At 47.3% G+C, this 27,305-nt stretch overlaps 1 protein-coding gene across 5 annotated transcripts in view; it reads right to left on the reverse strand.

Moving 5' to 3' along the window:
* wge (BAH domain and coiled-coil containing protein winged eye) overlaps positions 1–27,305 on the reverse strand; it is a 227,804-nt gene that overhangs the window by 43,309 nt on the left and 157,190 nt on the right. For 2 of the 5 annotated variants that reach the window (XM_089541070.1, XM_089541067.1), the window contains exons 1-11: positions 26,973–27,089; positions 26,323–26,580; positions 24,348–24,497; positions 20,510–20,647; positions 16,135–16,366; positions 13,423–13,784; positions 11,653–12,641; positions 9,330–9,576; positions 7,145–7,253; positions 2,674–2,744; positions 468–829 (exon numbers count right to left, since the gene is read on the reverse strand). In XM_089541070.1, the coding sequence (XP_089397196.1) occupies positions 468–829; positions 2,674–2,744; positions 7,145–7,253; positions 9,330–9,576; positions 11,653–12,641; positions 13,423–13,784; positions 16,135–16,366; positions 20,510–20,647; positions 24,348–24,497; positions 26,323–26,580; positions 26,973–27,009 (2,955 nt within the window). In that variant the 5' untranslated portion in view covers positions 27,010–27,089. Of the gene's footprint in view, positions 1–467; positions 830–2,673; positions 2,745–7,144; positions 7,254–9,329; positions 9,577–11,652; positions 12,642–13,422; positions 13,785–16,134; positions 16,367–20,509; positions 20,648–24,347; positions 24,498–26,322; positions 26,581–26,972; positions 27,090–27,305 lie in introns of those variants that run through there. The other 3 variants (XM_089541068.1, XM_089541069.1, XM_089541071.1) reach the window with 2 other exon arrangements.

Genomic DNA, 27,305 nt, shown 5'->3' on the forward strand with positions numbered 1-27,305 from the left:
TTGGCCAAGTAGTGAACACTATAAAAACTAATATTTCGTTATTAACAGGCGCACTTTTAAAAGTAAATATGTTTTCAAAAAAGATGTTGTTGCTTAAATACTATAAGAGCTTTTTAAAGGTATTTTAGAAAAGTGAAACCTTTTATTGGCGTTGTGTGTCGTCGCGTTTTCACTACTATGGGTTTTGCACACTGCGTTCGCAGGAAAGTCGTCTGCGCACACATGAACAGAGTTTTCGGAATGAAATGTCTTAGTAGTGCCACTCCGTGTTCCCGAAAAACTACAACTGTGCCGCAACAAGTAGCTCACCGGCCCATGATGCTTTGGGCGTCCATGGTGGCTGAAGTGCAGCGCCGCCAGCTTTCCCTCTAGGTAATAGTAAGAAACTCTATGTCTAGAGGACCAAGTGAAGTCAGCTAAAGTGAAGTCAGAGGGTCAAGTCGGGGCTCGCAAGACGTGTCACGCACCGTCGCAGTGGGTTTCAGCTCGCTCCTCCACTGGTCTGGCACTATCTGCTGGAAGGTCGTGTGCTGCTGGGTCGTCAGGATCTGCTGCACGGGGCTGGCCGTGGCCGCACCGGAGAGCGTCCAGCTGGTTGCCGGCGCCGCGGGCACCAGGTAGAGCTGCCCCGTGAGTGCGTCGCGCGCCAACTGGAAGCCGCCGGGCGATGCCAGGGGTGGTGGCGTGGCCTCCTGTGGCAGCCAGATGGTGGGCGTCGTCATGACAGGTGGCGCCGGCGTAGTTGCGAGCCACGGCAGGGTGGCCGTGGCCGGACGCAAGGCCAGGGTGTCCGAATGAGAGTCCCAGGTGGTGTGCGCCGGTACTGGGCCTGGATGGCGGAAACAAAAAATAAACACAGAGCGCAGCTTAATACAGACAACCACGAAGACAAGAAAAGACACACGAGCGCTTACTTCCAACTGACGTTTATTGATAGGAACATTTACTAGCCCGTACCCTTACCCTTGGGAAATAGTGGAAGTACACACTGTGTCAACACAAGCTTCGAGGCTACTGGTAAGAGTCCATGTTTTAGAAAACAACAGCAAAGATGGGAATATTAATCCAATGTATTTAGAAGAAACCCTCAAGGTACAGTAAGGTGGAGTAAGCCTCAATCAAGGGGTAGCTACTCATCAGCATCCAAACGAGCCCAACCATACGGCTACAAAGGAAAGCTAGATCAAGTTTTTGTAACCGCATGGCTGTACTCAAGCACTATTGGGAACAAAATCTCCAGGATGTATAAATGGTTATCTTGGCATACAGCTGCAATGAGTGCCAACGATCGCCCAATTTTATTAGCGCCCTTTAGAGAACACAAATTCAACTTTCATGACGCCAAGTTTGACATGACACTACACGCCGATAACAAAGCTGTGCGCTTTGGTTGGTGCTCGAGTATCCTGGGGCCTTTTGTCCTCGGTAGTATGTACTTTAATAAGTAGCCACTCCCTAATGAGAAAATTAATGTTCACATAAGCAGAGCTGCATGGCTGATATAGAAAGGTGTACAGCTTGCTAAAATTTTGCAACTGAAGAAAACTCTGCGATTAGGAAGATTTGTGAAAACTGTGCAGGTTCCCATACCAGTGACACTACTGGCATTCGGATGGATGTTACTAGTACTTTTATTCTCGTGAACCTAGTGATAGTGCCAGAGGAAGAAAAGCAAGGAAAGAACAAACAGAACACTAACTGAATCGCAAGAAAGCTGAACTGCAACATAAGCTCGTAAACTCCCGTTTCATACATAGAGTGCAACGCTGTCAAAGCTAGCGGGCCTCTTAGTGCCGGCTACGCCTGCACATGGAAAGTATAGGTCGTCGCCATATGTACCGAAGTAGGGACAAACATCTTTCATTGTGGCAAAGCTCAAGCACTACAGCTGGCAACGTCCCAAACTTCGTTTTACATCTTATCATGCTTTCAACCTATCCTTACAGAGACCTTGGGAAGTAAGAGCGGCAAGCGGTAGAATGATAAGCGGCTGGCATGTCCACTAGCTCTGGCTCCATCCACAGCAGAAAAGTACTTTGCGATCAAATGAAATATAACCACAGGGTTCAATAACTGAATGCCAGAATGTCTTGAGCGCAACTTGCGCTGCCTAACTTGTCATTTTATACATAACACTCTCTGATTTCGTGGAAACCCTCCCCGAGGCATCGAGAAGTATGAGCAGCTGCACTGCTTGCAAAGTTTCCAGAGAATTGCAAGCGTGAAACACAGTACACATGCATGTGGGTCAACAAACCTCCACTCAACAGAAGCAGGCTTGTCTAAGAGGCCAGTGCTTGAAAAATACTCTTAACTACTGCACCACATAGCTTGTAGTGCCCACACACAGGAAACTGTGCTGATGCGATGTGCCGTGTTCACATTTCATTACGCACTCAATAGGGATCCACTTCGCGATGCATCCCTTTCTTTCTTTCATCCAGAACTCCTCAAGTTGTTAATAATGCTCAAGAGAGAGTGCAATATCAGAAAAAAAAATAGTGCGTCATACACGTACGACGCTCTCTCAGCAACATGAACATCTTCTCAGCAAAGTAGTAACTACACATACAGAGTTCCATGACAGCTTTAAGCACGAGTCCACCAGAGACCACACTGCCAAATTAAAATAGCATCACTAAAAGAAGTTCCAAACAAAACAGCGTCACTTGCCAGCTGCTACGAGGCAGGTCGTTGTGGTCTCAGCCATTCCCTGGTGGGCAGCCGGTCCTTGCCTCGATTCGCTGTAGAATCACACACGTTCCACCTTTACAGTCTGCCCACACACCCACATCACCCCGGCACAACAGTGCCCACCATCTTTAGTCTGCCCGCACATCACCCCGGCACAACAGTGCCCACCACCTTTACAGTCTGTCCGCACATCACCCTGGCACAACAGTGCCCACCACCTTTACAGTCTGCCCGCACATCACCCCGGCACAACAGTGCCCACCACCTTTACAGTCTGCCCGCACATCACCCCGGCACAACAGCGCCCACCACCTTTATAGTCTGCCCACACATCACCCCGGCACAACAGTGCCCACCACCTTTACAGTCTGCCCGCACATCACCCCGGCACAACAGCGCCCACCACCTTTATAGTCTGCCCACACATCACCCCGGCACAACAGCGCCCCCAACAGAGCACTCAATGTGCCCTGAAAACTGCATCTTGCTTTTCTCTCTCGGAATCTCATCATGCATTGAGGGACCGACTTCCACATACTGCATGCTCTAACTTTTGTCTCGTAATGGGATCCTCATGCTCTTGGTACCAAATGCTAGCTTTCGCTCCAAGGTAACTATTGCCTTTCGCATCATGGCTGGATCCACTACAGCTTCATGTGAATCAGTTATTTCTGAGAGAGCTTTCTCACATGGTCAGCTCCCTTAGAAGCAGCCAATGCAAAGTGTGTCGGAACCTGAACGCGGTAACGGGACACAAAAGGGAAATAGCAAGAAAACCACGAGCACGCAGTATACCCGCAGACTACCCCTTCCAGAGCTCTGCGATCATTCTGTGAATGCATAAAAATCGTCCTGTAGCTAAAAAAAAATTGCAAGTTTTAAATTCCTCCCTCATTTACATTCACACCTCCACAAAATGTGGGCAATATAACCTCATTTTTATGACTTAGCATTTCCCTTTGGTGTCCCTTTAAATATTATGGCTTTTGGAATATCAAATAACAATGAAACAAATGCTAGTGCAGGGTTCCAATTTCACCTCAAAATGAAGAGGTCTCTCAGGCAACTTCAAATATTTACTGAGTTTTCAAGCACTGAAAAACGTGACTTTGTTAATGAAGAAACAGACGAGAATCACGCTCAGAAAAGGAGTGGACACGCATGTAAGAAAAAAACAAGACTTCCCTATCAGCCCACGAAGCCATGCATTATCCCCTACCCCCACCCCTTTTTTCCTTCACCTCTGAGGAGATGCTCGCGCCTTCATTTTCCCTGTCAAGCGCACTTGCCGCATTGGTCTTCCTTGGCCACGGCTGAAAGCAGTTAAAGCACAATGAACGGGCTAGGAAAGGAGGGACAGTGGGGAAGGCTAACGAGAAGAGCATTCTGGTTGGCCACCCTACACTGAGGGGTGGGACAGAAGGGACAGAAAGGGGGGAAGAGAGTCGAACACTATGAAGTACACACAAACGACAGAAGAAAAAGCTGCGACACTGTCACCACCTGTCACGCAGGCATGATAGCCTCAACAGAGGGAGCTGTACCTGGCAAGCTTTTAAAGGGACAGTCTACTGAATATTATTGACCATATTTGCTTACAAAGCCCCTTATAAAAAGCACACCTTCTAGTGGAGCTGAGAAACAAAACAGAAAAATTTCAAATTATTTTTCAACACGGAAATGTCACACTCCGTCACATTACAGGTGTGATCACAACTACCTGCCACCGGGGCAATAATGAGCACAACGTTAATTGAAATGCAGATTTTCACAGTTGAAAGAGCTAGTGTAGTTTTCATAAATAACTAAATAAAATAAGAACGGTGATACCTAGTACAGGTATCTGAAACAGTATTTTGAAGTAGCAGTAGTGTCGATGGCAGCACCGCAGTCAACGTAGTGGTAGGCAGTCGCCCTTTTCAAAACATTTTTTTAAAAATGACGTAGACGCAGGGTTAACCCACGCAAGAAATGGTGGACAAGAGGGAAAAAAATTAAGGTGGCTGAATTTTTCAAACAAAAATAACCCTCTCTGTCCGCCGCTATGGACACGGATGAGGCTAACGAAAACTCTCAAGGTTAGGCCAAGCGCAGCATAAATACCTCTCAAAGTAGACGAGCGGATAGATAGCTTCCGCTACAGTTGAGTTGGTAAAGCACCGCACGCAAGATATGGAGGTCGTGGGTTTGGGTCCCATTGGCGGCATGTGGTTTTTTTTCTACTATTTGTTGTAATGAATTATCTTTTCAGTATAAAATGATTCCACTGCTAATTTTTCGTTATCAAAACCACAAACTAAAAAATCTGTGGCTTAGCTTGGTTAAGCCCGGTAATTGCGAAAGCAATATCCGTATGTACACCATGATACAGCTCGTAGTGTAGCTGGTGGTGGTGCTTGTGGTTAGACTTGTGGTGATGCATCGGTTATACAATCCAATCCAATTCAATCCAATGCAATCCAATTCAATCCACTTCGCTCCAATCCATTCCAATTCATTCCACTCCAATCCAATCCATTCCAATCCAATGTAATCTATTCTAATCTAATGTAATCTAATCAAATCTAATCTAATCCAATCCAGTCCAATACAATCCAATCTAATCCAATGTAATGCAATCAAGGTCAAATGAAGGTCAATGGTGGTCACTGCCGCGGCGCGATGGTGGCCACCGGCCGCGGCACGCAATGGCGTGAAAGTGCAAGTAGTATTGCTTTCGCAATAAAAAAAAATTCTATGCTTTCCATGGTTTCAGTTGTTGCTGGCTTCCTTCGCACCTCTACACTGCACTCAGACCTATTCATAGTATGAAGTACATCCACTCAAGCTGACTTAGTCCAACTGCCAAACAAGCAACAAAGATTGAACGCAGCTCTGTGCCATCGCCGGCTCTGGCCTCACTTGCTCTGTCAATTCGAATACCGACAAAGCCGCTCATATTTCATTGGTTTCTACCATCATGCAGCAATTCCTATCTGAATATGCCAATGCTCTTTTTGTTGCTCACGTCCGACAGTAGACTGTCCCTTTAAAGTTGACAGCTGGGCAGGGTCATCGCATACAGATCCTGTTCTCCGTCAGCGGCAAGGTAGCAATGCGGTCAAGTGCCCGACAGTTTTTTTTGTCCTGCTGCACTAACCAGACGGCACAAACGAGGTGTACAGTCTTGGTCAAAAGTTTTTAGGTCACATGGCTTGCACTTCAGCCATGCTGCGGAGCCCTTGTCCAAACCTGATTCAATGGTGCTAAAAGCAAAGCCTACGGCACCTCCTACTCCGGGTGCCATCAGCGCCCCCTACACAACTGAAAAGCAAGCTGTGTGGCCTGAAAACTTTCGGCCGCTGCTGCACACGTTTGACACATCTCAGCAAAAGGCGTCACAGAAGGGCTGTTGTTTGCCTTACTAACAGAAACGAGAGCTGCAATATGACATGAAAGTGATCTTGCTCACGTCTCTAAAAAAAAAAAAAAAAATCAGTTACAGTAGTTTCAACTGTAATGCTGTATTTGGACTATTATGATGTGCTCCTATTTGTAACATGTATTCGTATCTTGCAGCTCAAAAACAAGATACGCCAGTATGCAGAGTACTGCAAGTTCTTGCCACTACACGCTGAAGCACGGTGCTTAAATTTTCACCCCTTCATAGCAAGACATGCAGGCAGGATAATTCTCTGCTTCTTAAGGGGGGACCCTGGCCTTGAAATGCAAATTTTATTAATCTAGATATAGTAATGAAATTTTCAGGCCACATGTATTTTTGTGTGCTGATTTTAGATATGTCATTTAATTTTGTGTAAAACAATTCTTAGAGCACTTGTGCAATTTTTATGCAAGTATTTTGGGAAAAGTTTTGCAGAAAATTTGCTGCAGGAAACTCGCTGAAATGCATGCCATTGGGTTCTCTTGATACCAAGGAATGCAATAAGGGTAAAACTGTCATCCTGGCTATCATAGAACTTGAGTTATAGGGTACTGAAGCTGTCACTTCAGAAACGGGAATACACACTTTTCTTCTCATTTCTGAGGCGACAACTTCAAAACTCTATAACTCAAGTTCTATGATAGCCAGGATGATAATTTTACCCTTACTGCATTCCTTGGTGTCAAGAGAACCCAATGACATGCATTTCAGCGAGGTTCCAGCACCAAATTTTCTGTAAAACTTTCCCAAAATACTTGCATAAAAATTGCACAAGTGCTCAAGGGATTGTTTTACACGAAATTAAATGACATATCTAGAATCAGCGCACAAAAATACATGTGGCCTGAAAATTTCATAACTGTGACTTCATTAATAAAGATTTTTTTTTCAAGACCAGGGTCCCCCCTTAATCGTGTCAAAGTGAGGTGAATTTGTATTGGCACGACTTGTGCATGCATGTCACGTGGCATCTCAGAGTTAGCTCGAACCGTTTGTACGAGGCAAGTCACAGGGTGTGCTCCTTACCACAAACGTGGTCCTCTGTCTGAACCGCCAGCAGCCAGGATGACTGTTGAACAGCTGACTGCCGTTATGTGACTCTGCTCCGCAGCGCTCGCTGACAAGCTTGTTTTGCCTGGAAAAAAGAAAAAGATCGCAGGACAGCTAACGAGCGTGCTGCGCAAATGTTTGAGCATGAGCTGTGGTGCGACAGCAAAAAATTTTTAGTTAGATAGCACTTATCGTGGGCATTCCCCACATTTAGCCGTTGTGTGTGTCCGGTTGTATGAAGACTGCTTGGTTTTTTGATGACAGCCTGCCCACCTTCCCGCCAGGTTGTGGGCAACCTGTCGCATGCGTGCGCACACACACTCACACACTGCCCGCCGTACAAACTGCCCACTATGGCAGGTGGCAGTTAAAGGTGCACTGAAGAGGAATCTGAACTCGTCTTTTTGCCGCGGGAACTCGACCTACACGTTCCGAGCATTCTTAGAAACTTCGATTTATTGCCCTGTGTGGCCGATTTCCGCAATTAAATCAAATTAACGCCCGGCTCCCGCCTTTTTTTTTTTAATTCTGCCTCGTACGGTGGGCGGAGTCGACCAACGCGGGGAGTGCCTTTCACCCAGTCCCATGGCGGCTTGCCGCTCTGCAATCGGCGGAGTAATACGTAGTAGTCTGTAGAAGCAAATAGTCCGCGCGTATTTTTATTTCTGCGGGCTTATTTTGCGGTTATATTATCTGCAAATGAAACTATTTATTCACGGAAACCTAAAAAACAAAATGAAGCGAAAGAAAAGCCTCCACGGAGCTAGCTGAAAGGCACTCCCCGCGTTGGTCGACTCCGCCCACCGTACGAGGGAGAATTAAAAAAAAAAAGGTGGGAGCCGGGCGTTAATTCGATTTAATTAGGAAAATTCTAAGAATGCTAAGAATGCTAAGGAACGTGTAGATCGAGTTTCCCGCGGCAAAAAGACGAGTTCAGATTCCTCTTCAGTGCACCTTTAAATTAATGATTGGTCACGAGAGGCTGCTCGAGAAGAGCAACCTGGGACGAACAAGTCCCACCGGTGTCAGCACCTGCCATGCGCAGGGCAGTGGCGCATCGCTTAACCGCTGCACCACTGCGCCAGGAGTGCTATGAGGACTCCCAGGGATATATGAATGTAAGGGAGAGAATTACGGATTCCACACATTATCACTATTCGAACAACTTCCATCCGTGAACAATGAGTTCAAACAACCGAAGTGAAAAACAAAGTGCTAGTGCACCTGATTCGCATTTGGACGAGCTATGCAAATCTACAGTAATTTTTTTTCAGGTTATGCAATAGGTTTACTTTCATCAGGCTGATATATGTAACTGTGAATTGGAAAAAAAAAAAACAAGAGATACAGCTGATGCTTTCGAATGGCTACTGAGCCAAGGCCACACCAGCTAAAACAGGCTATGCTGCAAATAAATAAGTAAATAAAAAAATTAATTAACTTGCCAACAGGCACCACACCTGTGCAATGTGACATTCTGAGACCACAGCTCGCAATGGAGAAAACTGCGCATACACTAGTTCACGCCACTGCCACAGAGGGCGCCATAAATCCCTTTTTCCTTAACGAATTTAACGAAGAAGATGAAACATGTGCAGTGTGTGGTAGATCTGTGGAAACAATTGAACACCTCATAATCAAATGTGATGGTATCCATCCGGATGTCGATGCAGGCGCAGTCACTCTTCCTGAGGCCCTAGGGTTTAAAGATAACAATGGTCATGTAAATGAATATGCAGTGGAAGTTAGCAAAAAGCGATTGGAGGATTGGTGGCTGAAAAGCAGAGATGTGGCATAAGGTTAGAATTGTAGGAAACCGTAGGTAAAGATGATGGCGATTTTTAATAAACATTGCCAACACAGTAAAAAATAAAAAAAAGAAAAGCTGAGCATGGTGGCAATTGCCGCCACCCTGTTTCAAAGGGGGTGCTCCCATCCATCCATCCATCCATCCATCCAATCCAATCCAATCCAATCCCATCCCATCCAATCCCATCCATCCATCCATCCATCCATCCATCCATCCATCCATCCATCCATCCATCCATCCATCCATCCCTTCCTTTATCCTCTTAGCACTTGATTGTGTTATGCCGCTGACGCCGCAGAAACTGGGAAACGTGCCCCGACTGCCACTGCAGCAAAAGAAGTGCCAACTCACTGCAGGTAATGGTGTGGTCCTGGCGCTGCTGTGCCACAGCGATGCCCACAGGAATCGGCTGGCTCGAGGCGTTGAGGACGCTGAGCGCGGGCACCACCGACACCGTGGTGTCGCACTTTTCCTCCACCACAATCTTGCTGCCGCCGGCAGCATCCTGAGGCCGTCGCGTTGCCACCGCCACGCACGTCGGAATCCCCGCCGCCCCCCCGTCGGGTTTCTGGATCATCGCCTCGCACGACTTCGAAATCTGGAAGCGGGAAGACGGACCATCAGTCGGCCACACTCGAAGCCAGGGCACCAAAGACATATTTGCCTTCCCGAAAGAGTCCACGAAGGCTAAGCTAAATTTGTTCTTGAAAGCCCGAGACTGTGAAAAAGGCTTCACAACAAACTAAGATGAATGAGAACAAAGCAGTTAGCATTACCGTATTTTCCGGTGTATAAGACGCGACTTTTTTTCGAAAATCTTGCTGCTGCGTCCTATACAAGGGTGCGTCTTATATGCGAATTTTTCATCTTTTTTTTTTGCGAGTTCATAGATTACTCCGGTTCATGCTCAAGCTTTTTTCACCTAAAAGATATCACTACCAATAATGTGGTTGTAACACGGTTAATACTTCAATACCGGGACCGCCGTGCGCGACATTCTAGGTGATCTTTATCATGAAACGGCGGGGATGACGACTTCTGGGATCACAAACGCGCGGCTGTTTCGGAGGCCCCAAGCAAAAGTAATGAGAAGCGCCAAAAGATGGTGACAATCTCGCTTCTCGCCATTGTCAAGACAAGCCAGCGTTCTTTTTTAGTCACCCTTTGCCACTTTTTTTGCTACGTGTACGTAGTGCATGTTTCAGCCGAGTTGCTTCCAGAAATGGGTGAAACTTTTGATAGCGTATCTGAAGATGAAGACTTCGAAGGTTTAAAGTAGAAATAAAATGTTGTTATGGACATATGGGGAGCTGTATCGTTTTTTCTTTCTTTTTTACTAAAACGTGGACGGGTATGGCGTGAGTGTTGCCTTTTTCGATAACTTAGTGTTACTTAAGAATTGCTCACAGGTACGGTGCACTTCGCGATAGTCGCGCAAGTGTGTTTAATTAAGCCTCACTAGCCTAACTGGGTAAACTGGGGTGCGTCTTATACACGGGTGCATCTTGTATACGAACTTTTTCAGTGACAGCTTGCATATATGGCAGGTGCGTCTTATACAAGGGTGCGTCTTATACACCGGAAAATACGGTAGTCTGTTTTGCAGCTCAGTCATGAGTGAGACATGACGGAACACATTAACTTGCTTCATGAGGCTAAATTAATTTTGAAGAGTGGAGCACTGTGCAGCAGCGGCGATCATAGAACAATGCGGGTCTATTAATCATTCAGGCATACCATTACAAATACGAAGCTTAGCCTTTAGGTGATAACTGGAATCACAAATGAAGCAACAAATGCAAGATGACGTTGCACCTCTGCACAGACGGGAGTGGGGAAGTCCAAAGGTTCATTTCATTTTACACAAATATAACAGCATGTACTTATCTGCATTCCACTTCAATGATGAAGTTTTTTAGCACTTCTTAACACACATGCACTCTCCAGACAGGATATATCTTTTTTCACATCTTTTGTGAACACCATATTTCTTCAGTGTGCACAGCTGCTCAGGAGTGTTGTGATTTCACATCTGTTATGGCAGTACTTAGAGCTGCCTTAATATTTTGGAACAACCAGGAGTCAAATGGGGGCGATTATGGAGACTGTTCGTTTTTGAGGTATCAGAGCCAGGAGTCAAATGGGGGCGATTATGGAGACTGTTTGTTTTTGAGGTATCACAGTGTACACCACCTTGCCAGTGAGACACATCACCATCATCATCATCATCAGCCTGACTACGCCCACTGCAGGGCAAAGGCCTCTCCCATGCCTCTTCAATCAACCCTGTCCTTCGCCAGTTGTGGCCACTGTATCCCCGCAAACTTACCAATCTCATCAGCCCACCTAACCTTCTACCGCCCCCTGTCATGCTTGCCTTCTCTTGGAATCCACGCCGTTACCCTTAGGGACCAGCAGGTATCTTGCCTTCGCATTACATGTCCTGCCCAAGTCCATTTCTTCCTCATGACTTCCACTACAACATCATCAACCAGTGTTTGTTCCCACACCCACTCCGCCCACTTCTGACCTCTTAACGCTACGCCTGTCATTTTCCTTTCCATAGCTCGCTGCGCTGTCCTTAACTTAGGCTGAACCCTTTTCGTTAGCCTCCACATTTCTGCCCCATAGGCAGAAACATGCACATAAAATCAACGAAACGCAACTGATGTACCTTGAGGTTGACCGGGGCCACCTCCTGCACCTTGGGCGAACCCGTACCGGAGCCCAGCGGCGCCGAGAAGACTGACGTGGTCTTGGCCGAGGCCTTGGCCACGCCCACAGCAAGCCCACTGTTCTTGCCGTTGCCGCGGAGCCTCGTCTGCGAGACCACTTTCGTCTGCTGCACCGAGAGCATCACCGCATTCTTTCCCAGTGGCACAAGAGCGGGGCCTGGACGCTGCTGTTCCATGTCCATGGGTTCCCGCTTGGTGACTGCAGCAGCAAACCGGCACTCCGGCCGCACCTCTTCCTTTTCCTCCTTCGGTGACGGTAACCGCGGCACAACAGCCATCACGGGGTTCACCGGAGCCACAGGCGTGACGGGGTTCACAATGGGAGTGGTTGTGACTGTGGTGCCCGCGGAGGTGACCGTGTTCACCGGTGCAACGGCGGTCACACCTGTCACATTGGTGCTGATGGGTGTGACGTGGTTGACAGTTGTGACGGAGTGGATGGGTGCGACGCTACTGAGGGGCGCGACTGTACTGACGGGTGTGACGGGCGTGACAGTATTGACAGGTGCGACGGTACTGACAGGGACGACAGTCTGGACTGGCGAAACAGTATTCACAGGCGTGACAACACTGACGATGGGGGCTGTGGAACTGATGGGCACGACGGGATTGACGGGAGTCACGGGTGCCACGGCTGCAATGGCGCGGCGCTCGTCTGTCGTGGAGCTACAGTCTCCCGGATTCAGAGCACTCGCGTCCCGCTCCAAGGTTGGAGTTGCAGACGGTTCCGGTGCGATTTCGGGTGGAGGGGAGTTCAGGAGGGGAGAGTCGTGAGGGGGAGTGTGTGATGGCGGTGTATTTGGTGCCGGAGAGTCTGTGGTGACCTCTGGTGTTGGGGGAGCAAGGCTCACGTCAGGGGTCGATGAACTGACGACAGGGGGCCCCGTTGGCGACAGCAGGGGTGCTGGATGCGCTGATGGTGAAGGGACTGCACATCACATAGTAAAGAAGGAAGTTATCCAACTCGCCAAGTGCAGCTACTACTGTGCTCTGGCATGCTACATACAGAGCAGACAGTGCCAAATTTTGTTCGCAGCAAAAGCATATTATATGTGGATCTTTCTGAATATGCTGACGTTTCTCAAGCACCAAAACAAATTTATTGTTTCATGGTTGTATGCGGGTTTAACGTCCCAAAGCGCCTCAGGCTATGAGGGCCACCGTAGTGAAGGGCTCCGGAAATTTCGACCACCTGGGGTTCTTTAACTAGCACTGACACAGCACAGCACACGGGCCTCTAGAATTTCGCCTCCATCGAAATTCGATCACTGCGGCCAGGATCGAACACACCGTCTTTCGGGTCACCAGCCGAGCATCTTAACCGCTGTACCTCCACAGCGGCCCACGCCGAATACAATACACCGAAACCGGATTTGCGGTCGACGTAACTATAAGATGTTAAGATGTCAAGACCGAGGAGGACTCTGAGAACACCATTAGGAAGGAATACTGGTGCAGTAAGGCCTAGCTTTAGGGATCTGCAGCGAACTAACTGTCCTGATGGACTGCAGTTTGCTTGTGAAAACAGCTGCTGATGATGATATCTATACAACGTTTTCTGAGCTAGGTCTGGCACAATCACAATTTGGTAATTTTTTTCTGCGCAATGTTGCTAAGCAACTTTCCAAAATCTGAGAAATTGGAACTTTTCCTCCACTGGATAGCGACTATCGACCCAAGGGGATAATGGGCAGCCCCAGCACACTCACCGGTTGACGTCACCTGGTCCGGCGGAATGCAACACAGAGATGTCCCCACGGCTGTCGAAGGTTCCACGGGCCCCGAACCGGTCACTACCGTCATGCCCATGGCGGCGCCGTTGACTGCGGAGTCACGCAACCACGACGCACCAGTCACAGCACTGTTCTCGGGGGCAACACAGCTGCAGTGCAAGCACTTCTCCACGGCCGGTGGCTTTGTTCGACCGCTCGTCACTGTGATGGCGCCCATCGACAAGTCTGTGGGGCCACCTTTGTTCGTGTTCTTTTGGGACGAGGACTTTTTGGAGCGCGACTTCTCCGAGCTGCGGTCCCTGGTGTGTGCAGTTGGAGGCCTGGTCGAAGCTCGGCTGCTGCAAGGAACAACACTCCTTCCATTTTTTTTTTTGTTTCCGAAAATGCTAGGATCAAAGCATTTCAGTTCTCGAACGACAAATAGGGCAGTTAAGGGGAGAGAAAAAACAAAAACCGTATTTTCCGGTGTATAAGACGCGCTTTTTTTTTTTTCAAAAATCTTGCTGGTGCGTCCTATACAAGGGTGCGTCTTATATGAGAATTTTCCGTTTTTTTTTTTTTTTTTTGCGAGTTCAGAAATTACTCAGGTTCATGTTCAAGCTTTTTTCACTGAAAAAATATTACTACCAATAACGCAGTTGTAACGTGGTTAATACTTCAATACGGGGACCGCCGTGCGCAACTTTTTTAGGTGAACTTTATCATGAAACGGCAGGGTTGACCACTTCCGGGATCTTAAACACGCGGCCGTTTCGGAGGCCCCAAGCAAAAGTAATGTGAAATGACAAAAGATGGCGACAGTCGCGCTTCTCGCCATTGTCAAGACAAGCCAAGAAAAGCCGATGTTTTTTTTTAGTCACCCTTTGCAAGTACGTAGTGCGAAGAGAATGCTTCAGACGCGTTGCCTTTTCGATAGCACATCCGAAGATGAAGACTTTGAAGGATCTATGAAAAAATAAATTGTTATGAACATAGAGTTCTTTCGCTTTTTTTTCTTTTGTGCTAAAACGTGGGCTGGTATGGCATGAGTGTTGCATTTTTCGATCACTTAGCGTTGCGTAAGAACTTCTCACACGTACGGTGCATTTTGCGATGGTCGCATAAGCATGTTTAATTAAGCCTCACTAGCCTAACTGGATAAATGGGGGTGCGTCTTATATACCAATTTTTTCAATAACACCCTGCATATATGGCGGGTGCGTCTTATACAAGGGTGCGTCCTGTACACCGGAAAATACGGTAGGTACCTCAGACCATAACTGCCTAATGCGCCAGAACAGTTAGCCAGGCATTTGCAAGAACTCATATGCAGCCAGTGCCAAGTCTTCCACATTCCCATTTTATTTTAGGACTCAGGGATGACAGAGATGGGCACTGCCAGGTTACGTAAAACAATTGCTAAATGCTGTCACATTTTTTTCAAAGAAGCGCAATGAGTTCATCAATACCACAGTCTAGAACTGGAGAAGTCCACAGTCGGGAGCTCATGGTGGCAGGAAAGAGGATATCTTGCTGCAACCTTGACACGAGCATCTTTTCACTCAAATGCATCTCTAAACGCCCAACGAGGCTTCGTTTGTGCACTCAAGGACAAATGTTTACGGGATGCGCAAATTTTGAAGAAAAATTATTTCAGTGCAGTCAGGCAAATCAGCTTAATGAAAAGCACAAAAGCATGATAAGACATCCATATATCATTTCACGGAACAAATATCAGCTGACTGGCTACTGAGGCCCCAGAATTTTTTTCTGCAAATCTACATGCTGCAAACTTTTAAGGCGAAAGCCTTTACTGTCTCATCGTTGTAAGCAGCAGTTGTCGACAGAAATGTCACGCTTTTCAGTTGGTCGAAATGGTCGTGACGTCACAGTGCGCCAATTTCAAACGGGGCCAATTGTACTTTGGCTAGTAACCATGCAACCAATTGAAGGGATCCTATAGTGATGCTCCAAGTAAGTGGGACTGAGCTTAGTTAATTGCTTAATCACCTAATTAGCCTAATTAGCTCTTCTAGTCAGGCCATATAAATAAATAAAACTGAGTTGGAAATTGGTCGAGCTCGGGAATCGAACCCCAGTCTTCGGAGTGCGAGACGAGCATGCTATCCCCTCGCATGCTATCCCCTCCGCCATGCCAGCTCGATGGTTTGGAATGAACAAAGGCTCCTCTAGTGAATACGGTGTCTTCGCTCACTCCCATTCTCCTCTCTTCCCTTCCAGCGAGGTTTAGGTGTCTACCGAGATATGCGAGACAGATACATTTCCTTTCCTCAAAAACCATTTTACCGATGTAGAACTGAAGGGGCGATGGCTGGGCGATGGGGTTCTATGGACTCCCTGGCAGCGTTGAATTTGACTCCCTGGCAGCGCTACAACGCGCTGTCGCGTTCCACTCCTAAAGGCGAAGCTTAAGCGTCATTAATTAGCAGTGAATTAGTGTTTAGTCATTAACCAGTAATTAGCCATTAATTAGTAATTTGTCACTGCTTAGTAATCAGTCATTAATTATGCGTGACGTCATCCAGTGGTGACGCTACCAGTGCCACAGAGGAAGACAAAGTGGTGCGGAAAACGCTTTCGCCTCTACGCACTTTAGACAGTCAAAGTGCGCCCTGAATTTTTGTCCATGACTGTACATATAGCATGGTCCTTTCACCCATAACAGATGTGACTTAAAAACTGACTCACTTCTGTGCGGACGAGTTCAGCGGAGAAACGGTGGTCAGAAGACTGTCGGCATGACTTCGCGCGATCGGAGTTGGCAGTTCTTCGACAACCACCTTGCCTGGGTGGCTCAGGTCGGTTCCAGTTGAAGAACTGGACGTCGGTGGCGAGAGCAGCGAAGAGCTGGCCAGGGGCGACAGTGCTGAAGCATAGTGTGAGAGTGGCGAGCCCAGGCTTGGCGAGAGGAACCCACCATCTGGAGCGGGGTGCGTTTAGCAACATTAAAGGGGCCCAGAAACACTACCTTAGTTGACTATTTTGCCTGTTGATCGCATACAGAGAGTTACAATGGTGCTATTAGAGTCGGTAATACCGCGTATATTCCGTTTTTTAATATTTTAATATCCCCCCAAAAATAAATTCATGGCTCTGATGGTGTCCCCACACAGTGGCGGGTTTCAGCAGCGGATATGACATCACCTGGCGCGAGCTTGATGATTGTACAAACAGTAAATATACTGCAAATTGTGTGATTAAATAGAGAAACAATTTGTCACCTGTCTGCGTTTTATATTAGATCAACAAAAACAACTTGTTTGTCTTAGATAAAAGCCCTGCAAAGCAAGTAAAATAAAAATACACCACCAGGGGCTCTGGCATGGAAACGATGCTGCCAGTCTCAGCAAGAATGAGTTACAGAGGGCAGGCAACCATGGAGTGCAAACTTCCGCGATGTGCTCTGGCAGGCTGTTTTGATTGGTCGCGCCTGGTGCCGTCATTGGGAGAGCGAAATAGGAGTGGGAAGCCCCGCCAAAATCGAGTTGAGGGCAGCGTTTTGTTTGCTTGTATTTTGAAATTTCTTCACTGAATAACTCCCGTCCTTGTGCATCGATTCCTGTCATTCTTTTTAAGTCAGCATCTGTGTGACATAAAGAATGCACCTGAAGTATAGCCGGTATTCCCCCAAGGAGTGTTCGCAGCCCCTTTAACCCTGTGTGGTCCCTGGTAGGGCCCCTCCCAGCAATGCAACATGGCCGCTCTGGTCTCGTGTAAGGCCCCGCCCGACAAAGTGTTTTCGTGGTTGAATTGCATGCATTTTCCTCACTACTCATAATGCGCTATCTCTTAGACCACATGCTGCCCAAATACCACTGAAAGACTGGCGCAAATAAAGAAACATCAAAAATAAACATTCCATGAATTCGTCCTGCACAACTGGGGCCGAATCCACGAAAGAGCTCGCTTTGGAACGCGTTCACTTTCTCTCTTGCCACCTCGCTCCATTGGTCGTGTGACGTCACCACCAGCGGTGACGTCACTTCAGGGAGGCGGGAACACGGATTTTGTTTACGTCACGAGACCTGTCAATCAAGTGAAAGAGAATGCGTTCGGTCGCTGTGTGCGGAACTCTGAAAGTGGCGTTCGCTTCAGCGCGAGGAAAGACATGCCGGTACCTCCCGCCGCCCCGCTGTTGTTCGCGGTGCTCAGCGAATGTGATTGGCGGCCCCGGCGGTCGCGTGTGCATGACAATCCTTTCGACATGCCTGACGATGCTTTCCGAAGGCACTTCAGGCTGTCGAAGCTACTTTACGCCAGCTATGCGAAGAGCTCGAACCCCACCTTGGACCAACGAGGAAAAGTGCGCTCACAACAGAGCGCAAAGTACTCTGCGCCCTACGGTTCTTTGCTACCGGGGGCTTCCAGGCGGCAGTCGGCAGCAAGGCAACTATACGGCTCCCGCAGTCGTCTGTGAGCCGGATGATTTTGGCCGTCACTCAGGCAATTGTGCGTGTCGGCACGGAGAAAAACTGGGTGTCGTTTCCTTCAACTCCCGAGGAGAAGTCCCGCGCCAAGGCAGAGTTTTTGGAGCGTGGTCTCATCCCTGGCGTCGTCGGGTGCGTCGAGCTCACACGAAGGCTTCACCATGTAGGTATGTTCCTCCATGAACTCAACGAGCACTTCACGCTGGCGCTTCGAGACGTGCGGGCCCAGGCAACAACCTTTGTGCGTTGACATGACGACTAGTGAAAATGTCAAGCTGACAAGTGCTGACATGCAAAAAGTCTCCGCGCAAGTTCAAAATGCCTATCGCCCTCTCGCGAACACAAAATAAAACAACACAATTGAGAGCGCCCTCTCAGGAATGCAAAAGAAAACAAACCAATCAAGAAGCATTGAAACCGTCTCAAAATAAATTCTATGCTTATTTTATAGGCTCTGAGTAATAAATTTGCAGTATTGTAGCCATATGCATTCATTTAGAGGTTAAAAACGCAAAGAGGTTAGCATATGGTCCCTTAAAAATACAAGCAACCGAGATGGGACCGTCTGACAAAGCCGATTGGCTGTTGCCTGCCCTCTTGTCCTCCCTCCCTTCTCCCGCCGATGTCAACGTCAAACTGACGTCACGGCAAAGCGAACGCGTTCCAAAGCGAACTCTTTCATGGATTTGGCCCCAGCTCTGCTTTCTTTCACGGTTACCAAAACTGGCAAAATAGTTTTGGACCAGAGTGGCTGCAAAGCGGGTAAAAGTTTTGGACCACGAAGGGTTACAAATGTCTGCAGGAAATCCAATACGACAGTGCCACATTGTGCAAGGTGGTGACAGTGCAACAATCAAGCACACATACTAAAGCACCGAAATGTACTGACAAAGTGCGATTGCCGTCAATAGAGTGCAAACTTGGGAAAATCTGGAGGTGGGAAGGGCCTTTAAGCTAAAAAACTTCTTTAGAACCATAAAAACTACAAAAAATGCATTGATGGGATACACTTGGATGGGATAGGAGACCCCAGCTGCATCAGGCTAGCTAGCAATATACGTGAAAAACACAGGTGAAACATTCCTTTTTGTCAACGGACTCACAGTAGTACCGGCTCGACGGCCACTCCCCTTTAATGCGCCCATTCTGACACCACCTTGACCCCAAGATCACAGACTGCCCACGCTCAAGAACGTCTAATCCGTGGCCTACTTGTTCAGGTGCACGTAATCACACTTCACTCAGCAATATTACGATATACTTTAGCCACACAACTCGGGAGCGCCGCAGCAAATAACCCTCAAAGGAGGCTGTCCAACCAATGGGGTCAAGCTATCAACTACCTTGTAGCGGCCGACCACGACTAATGCCCTTAACTTTCTGCAGCAGAAAATGTTTAATTCCGCAAAAAGAGAACAAAGAATCCGCGAAATTCCGCGGGAAGACATCAAATAGTTTTTCGAATGCACCTCGCATTATATTCGAAACTAAGGTATGAAGGTATAATGTGAATTTGTTTTTTTAAGCTTTTCAAGGTAAATGAAGTGACCTTCGCCACCAGACATAGGAGCCGCTAGGAGAAGCCAGCTTCTTAAAGGGACACTGAGGAGAAATTGAAGTTGGCTTGCATCGACAGAATACCAGCTCCTGATTACAAAAACGCCACTCATACTGACAACAAAGCTCTTGTAACGTGGAAAAGAGCAAGAACCAAAATACAGGTATCGCCGCCACAGGCCAAACTCGCAAGTACAAGCGTGGTGAGGTCATAGGACAAAGCAGTGTTGCTAGAACGAATGGTTCTAGCAACACCAGGAACCGAGAAACCACAAATCCCTGAGGCGCAGCCAATGCATGCGCAAATCTCCTTGATGTCACCAGATGGCGCCACATACCCGGCAGCTACGCGCGCGCCTGCAGCATCGGGACCAATCAGCGCCTGTTTTCCGGCGGTAGGCGGGCTCCCGGTATTCCGCTAGCGGTAACAAGGTACACGGTATGCTAAAGGTGTCTATTTGCGAGAACTTCGTTGACTTCGAGAACGAGGTCCATCGTAACGCTGGCAAAACGCCAGTGCAAACGTAATCGAAGCGACTGTAGCGACGGCCGCAATAGCCGATAGATGCCTTCAACGTGCGGCCGGCGGTAGCTTTCTTTTCGGCTGCTACTAGGCCGCACTGCTGGCCGCCAGAAATCGCAAAGTCTGCGTTACGTCATGCGCACGTCATGTTTCACGTCACTTAGTCCTGTGTCGTCATAAGAGAATCCCAAGTTTGAATCAGAGCGGCGGGAAAAACTTTTTCAACTTCGAATCCAAATTTCTTAGAAATAAATGCATCTTTCGCTGCCGGCCAAGTGGCAACAAAGCCATGACATGCCGAACTATCGGATTTTGCTATAAAAAAAAATATTAATAGTGCTCTCCTCAGTGTCCCTTTAATGACTCTGGGGCAAAGCGCACAAAGTGCAAGTGCAAACGAGAAGGTGGCTGTGGATACGGAAAGAAGGGTGATGCGGGTTGTTAAAAAAAGGGAAGGCACTCTGAGCCATGTCCTGAGTCCAGTCCGAGCACCATTTCAGCTTCGCCTCATCCATGCAAAACCACAAACCCTCCATCTTCCGACTTTGGCGCTCACCTCGGTCCAGGATTGACGGGTAGTGGGACGCCGTGTGCGCCAGGCGGGGAAACAGGCTTCCAGGGGGCCCAAAGGGGTCCGGGGGTGAGCCCAGCGGTGGGAACAGCGAGTAGTAACTTCCCCCGTAGCGGCCGTAACCTGCACAGAGAGAGTTTCAAGAGGTTACCCAGCAAGCTCTTAACTCTGCAATGCCCAATGCATGACGTACAATACAAAACTACAAAATGGTGAAATGTTTAAGGGAATCCCCCAAGGTGAAGTAGATTTGTAATAATCACTCCCTTGTTACAAATCTACACCACCACCACGGCGAAGGGCAATGACACCTTGATCTCGGAAGCCCTCAAGGAGGTCAGATATAACACCTTGTACTGTGTTTAGACTGCGGAGGGAGGAGACGGATACCACGAGGTGGGCGAACTGTTTTTGCTTGAGTAGAGTGTCCGAGTGATCTTTCTGTGATACTTCAAGAAGAAGGTCACCGTATGAGAGTTTTTTTTGCTTTGAAGTTTTTGCCCATCACTTTACCCAGGGTCCTAGCAATAAGAAAAACAGACATTGCAGCAACTGGGTCATCATCTACAAGAGAATGGATGATCAGAAAGCGAGAAAAAGTGGTCAGAGTCGTGTCAAGTTCTGGTGGCGCAGTTCCTTTTCAGGGGCCAATCAGGTTTTTTGGAGAAAGAAGTACTGATGCGATTTTGGATATGCTGGAGGTTTCTAAATGTCGCCTGAACTTCACCGTCTTGTTCACAGGAAGGTCCCGGAGCCCCCTGCCTGGTAAACAGACGGGGGAGCTCGTCGGCCGGAGCTCGACCATGGCCCTGACCACCACCGTTCATGGTTTCTACTTTTCACCTTGAAACCTATCACCACAGTTCGGATGGCAGCTTCGGTATGGGAGCTAAAGGTCCATGGTGGTGCCAAGCACCATCACCTTGAGACTCAAGGTGCCCCTGCGGGTAAACACTGAACTGCTACCACGATTATCACTACAGCGGACTTGTTTAATTCACGCTTGCTTAATTCAAACGGGAGGTTCATTTGAACTGCCCTTTCAGTCCCATCAACATGAAGCATAACAAAAAGGCTGCTATCAATTCGAACACATTTTTCGCACTTTCAGAGTTTGAATCATCGAGGACTGACTGCAGTTATGGTTTATGGTTTATGGTCCCAAAGCGACTAAGGCTATGAGAGACGCCGTAGTGGAGGGCTCTGGAAATTTCGACCACCTGGGGTTCTTTAACGTGCACTAACATCGCACAGTACACGGGCCTCGAATTTCTCCTCCAAAGAAATTCAACCGCCGCGGCCAGGATCGAACCCGCGTCTTTCGGGTCAGCAGCCGAGCACCATAACCACTGAGCCACCGCGACTGCAGTCAAAGAAGTATAGACATTGGTGGAGGTGCAGGGTCTAATTTTGGCTGCATGCTTTTTTGTTATTATTATTATTTGAAATTACACACAAGGCATTAGTGCACACGGATCACCGCATTGCATTCACCTGCGATCAGTAATTAATTTGTTACAGAATTTTTTGTTCTTATACAGTCTCAGTCAACATGGCTACGATGTCAACGTTCAGTATAGGTCACGCGACACACAAAGAACTAACACAATTGCTGCTTCTTCATTCGTTATCATTCCAGCCCATGAGAGAAGCTGGCCTAGGTCATGTAGTAAATTCAAACTACAAAGCAGCTATTAAATTGGTGCTTTCTTACGCCTGGCATGACCTGTACGAAACTTCAACATCCACTGCTGCAGTGCTGAAATCGAAGCCAAAACTGAAGGGGAGAAAAAAATTCAATAATAAAAGATTTAGCACTTCCAAGCTAATGCCAAGTGCCAGTCCAAGTATACTGATGTCTTAAGCACCATTAATATAGCAGAATACAACTTAGAAAAAAACAGCAGCTGTTAACACTGGGCCCCAGTCTACAACGTACTGTGTTACTCCGCTATCCAGTCAAAACAGTAAATGAAGTCAGCTTTTTAATCTTTAGCTTTATTAAAACAAGCCAGGTATCAAGATTCTAGAGCTTATAACATTTTTTCTTGTGATTAGCTTCTTGTTTAGGAGACAAGTTTTAACAACGGACTACTTTTTTGTCATGGACAAATTGCGTGCTGCGGTTCTGAATGTGGGCGGAGCTTCATTGCAGACTTAAGTTATCATCATCATCATCAGCCTGACTACGCCCACTGCAGGGCAAAGGCCTCTCCCTTGTCTCTGCAATCAACCCTGTCCTTTGCGAGTTGCGGCCACTGTATCCCCGCAAACTTCTTAATCTCATCCGCCAACCTAACTTTCTGCCGCCCCCTGCTACGCTTGCATTCTCTTGGAATCCACTCCGTTACCCTTAAGGACCAGCGGTTATCTTGCCTTTGCATTACATAATAATAATAACAATAATAATAATATTTTTATTTATTCGTTCCAATACAAATGCGGGCCTGCCAAAGCCTTAGAAGGCTTGAGTGGCAGCGCCCAGCAGCACACGGAACAGAACTCATGCACCGAACACACAAAGTGCCAAAAAACAGAAAGAAAAAGTGGGGGATAAGAAAAGTAAAATAAATTCAAAGAGCGGAGTAAAAAATGCAACAAACGGAAAAATAAAGAACACGCAAAATCACAGAATCATAACAGAATGCTGGAACTAACAACGAAGTTTCTGAAGAAAAGCTTTCACTATTTTTTTTGGAGTTAGCAGAAAACATTTCTTTAGGTAACCGGTTGAGCACAGAAGGAACATAATGTTTTCGCAGACGCTGGCCGTATCGAGTTCGGACTCTAGGGACGAGAAAACGATCACGAGTTCTCAGATCTTTGACCGGAATATATTGTGTACAAAAATCGCTTGTCCAGATATGCTTAAACACTACTGATTCGGAAAAAAGGTGAGAGAAGTCAGGCATGTGTAAGAGGCATGTGTACATGCCCTGCCCAAGCCCATTTCTTCCTCTTGATTTCCACTAGGATGTCATTAACCCGCATTGGTTCCCCCACCCACTCCGCCTGCTTCCGATCTCTTAACGTTACACCTATCATTGTATCTGACTACAATAAGAAAAAAGCGCAGCAAAAAATTTGATGTCTAGACTTCTTTAATACTGACAATCGGGGAAACCACACTGGCCATAAAGGAGGTGTCTGAAGGCAGTGCTCAGCGCTCTCAAACAGAACAGTTGAGTTGAGTTGAGTTTAATGGCGCATAAGCGACTGAGGCTATCATGCGCCAAACTCAGGGTATGAAAACTGCTCTATTTACATGTTATTCAAAAGTCTAAACGAACGGCGGTGTAAAGGGCCTAAAAAGATAATTCATGCAACCTAGTAAAAATGTAAGACAAAATTTTAGAAGTGACTTATGTTAAAAGCTTTAAAGAGGGTCGGCAACCTCGGCAGCCATCCTTGGCTGTGCAAGGAACTCGAGGTCCCCAACCGATGGAATAGTGACCTCAGCCGTATTCTCACGAAGGAGAAGGTGGATGAGGTGTGTCAATAAATTGTAAAGCACAGGGTAGGAATTCAGAGTTTTTCAAGTACATTGGCTTCTTTTAAAAAGTTAAAAACACTTGACTTATCAATAAGAGCTTCTTCACCTAAAATCAATGACGGATGAAAAGGGATGTGTTGGTTGTAAAACGGGGTAAAAAACTGGTTTCTGAGTGTTTCAAGTTCTCTGCACGAGATTAAGATGCCAGTTATTGTGAGTTCATCTCCGTATTTTTCACTGGTAGGTTTATCTTGTTTTATTAGTAGAAAGTTCAAACAGAACAGTCACAAGGAACCTGTGCTGACGCCAATCAGCAGAGCACACACTCACTGTCAGGTGGGGGCGTCGGGGGCCAAAACTGCCGCATGGCGGCCATGTTGGGTGAAGTGTGTGGAGCCCGGAAGCTGCCCAGAGGACCCAGAGGACTTCCGGCCGGCCCCGACGGGTTGCTGCCACTCAGTGCGCTCAGGTAAGGGAACACTGCACGCAAAAACAGTTAGTTATAGTTAGTTATATGGAGTTTTATGGCGCATAAGCAACTATGGCTATCATGCGCCAAACACAAGGTTAGATGATGATATGTCAAGTGTGCAGAGGTTACATTATAATAGATTTAAAACAGTGGCTTTCTTTAGAAACTTACAAACAAGTGAAAACTCGACAAGTGTCTGCTCGCCTAAAAGCAATGCGGGATGAAATGGAATGTGTTCATTGTAAAATACCGTAAAAAAATTTTTTCTAAGTTCTTCGAGACACGAACAAGAAATTAAAATGTGATTTACTGTGAGCTCCTCACCACACATTTCACACAGAGGTTTGTCTTTATTTGTTAATAAGAAGTTATGGGTGATGTGTGTGTGACCTATGCGTAAACGACATAAAATTACTTCGATAAAACGCTCTTTATGGCGGCATGATTTCCATTCTTTTAAAATGGGCTTTATGGTATGCAGTTTGTTGTGTCCTTCATTTTCCCAAGAAGCTTGCCACTTGGCTCTTAGTCTGCTATGCACTAACTTCATGTAATCCCTAGGAGGCAAATTCACATTTTTTATTTCCATGGTTCCGGTTTCTGCAGCACACATGTCGGCTCTCTCATTGTCCCTAATGCCAACGTGACTGGGAACTCAGCAGAATTTCATAACATGTTTTTGTGTTGTGACCTTTACTATATTGTGTATGATGCTTCCAATCAGTGGCTCCGTGGCATTTTTGGAGTTTATAAAGCTGTAAGGACGCTCAGTGAATCTGTATAAATGATGCTGTTTTTGATGTTTTCATTTGTTATTTTCTGTACCGCAACACTAATAGCATAACACTCCGCGGTGAAAACTGTAGCACACGCAAAAGCCCAACCGCCACATGTCAATCACACAGTCACGGGTGCACTCAACACCTGAAGTTCTGAACACATTCGAAACGTCCTAGGCTGAGCAGGGCTTGGGTTGAAGCTATCCGGTTTCTGATTTCCGCTGAAAATTGTGGCACTGTTCGAAACTTTACGAGGAACAGGACAGCAGAAAAGGAAAAATACAAATATTCATAGTGACAATTACTTTAAGTGTTGGCAATGTGTTAGCTTTAGGAGCTGCTGATGCCTTTACTGGACACCACCCCCCAATCTGGTGACATCACTTCTCCCCAGCCAAAGGGTGAACTTTATGACCAACAATGCATTTTTGTACCTGATGAGGCTTTCAATACTACTGCATTAAAAACAAGTAAAACAGCCATGTGTGTGTTTTCTTCTTCGTACCATGTAAAGTAAGAGCGGTGCAAGAATGTGTAGCCGTTTTACAAGCAGCCTCAGAAACTCGTAGGCAAAGCAGGGTCCAGTGAAAGAAAAGGGGAGGAGGTTATGAGGAAAGGAAAGGTGCGGTGTGAAAAAAAAAATTCCTGATGGTTTATCTTTACCTAAACCACGTGTGTAAGCGAAAGCTTCATTTCCAAGGCTATGCTAAGAGAGCTGCTTGTGGTTAAAGCAATGACGAGACCCATAGTTAGGCTTAGGGGAGACCCATTTATTCTTTGCTCTTGGATACACACACGGTTTAACCGGAGCTACACCATCAGCAATTTTTTGTTCGACCTTGACATGACCTTGGCCTGACCTTGACCTATGACCTTATGGGGCCACCTTAGTGTAGCACCATAGCAACACACCGTGGCTCTACTGTGGTTCGAACTCTAAACTGCTTGAAGGTGAGAACCGCAAGCGCCGCGAAGAAAGCCCGAGGTCCCGTAGTGAAGTTTTCGCTTCAGAAATGGAAAGTGAGAGAGCGGAGGAGTAGGTAACGATACTCACGAGCCGCAGTGGCCCCTCCGGCCGCGGCAGCCGCAGCGGCCGCTGACACCGGGGGTGCGGCCGCAGCTCCGGCACCTCCATGCTGGAGTAGGCGCGCGTAGTGCTGCTGCAACGGGCAGGCAGGTGCCCCCGGGGCGAAGCGGGCTTCCAGGGGGCTCGGGGCTTGGCCCTCCATGCCTCCGTTGGCGCGGGCATCAGACCCCGCCGGCCGCCGCGCACCCGCGCTCCGTACCGCCGCCCCGCACGAGGCCCCAGAGCCTGGACAAAAAAAAACACAAGGACACGATATGAGCCACGTAACGCTTCCTCGCAAGGGTTAACTCTGCATTCGGAGTTCAAAGCAGTAGAAACTACGCGCGCGATACGTCTGCTTCGATGGCGCCCCTTCTAGTCCGCTCGCGAGAACAGCACACTTCGCCTCACGCTCTTAGCATAACCACCGAAAGTTGGCCTCGATTACGAATGCACACAGCGATACAGAAGACGACCGACAAAGGCGGAAAGCGAGACCATCGTTGGCGAAGAAGACCTGAGAAAAGCCGGCCAACGCTTGACAAATGGCCGTTTTCGTACTGCCGAGCCCGCCAAACGGCTCGGCAACACCACCCTTCCGAAAAGTAGAGAAGAGAAAACAAACAGGACCGACTTACCGATATACACGACTTCAATATGTATCGTTTCAGACATGACCACCCGAACGAGAGAAAACTCGACCGAACGTCTCGGAACAACCGCCAAAACCAAGCGAATCTCGGCAAAGTGCGGAAGCAAGTTTACCCGACTTTTCTACCGGTTGTCTGCTTGTCAGCACCAAAGCCTGATGTTTTCCGGTGAAATGAACGCCTTCAAAGGTGCAAAAACAATATTTCTTCCCCACTAGCCGTTTTTGTTGTTGTTGAACGATGCGCAAAACATTAATTAATAAGCGTGATTTGTATTTGAATAACAATTTAGTTTCGGTTTCGGCTACAGCAATTTGCACG

The sequence above is a fragment of the Amblyomma mixtum genome, chromosome 4 (genome assembly GCF_055824585.1).
Source record: "Amblyomma mixtum isolate Tamu chromosome 4, ASM5582458v1, whole genome shotgun sequence".
Taxonomy (NCBI): Eukaryota; Metazoa; Arthropoda; class Arachnida; order Ixodida; family Ixodidae; genus Amblyomma; species Amblyomma mixtum.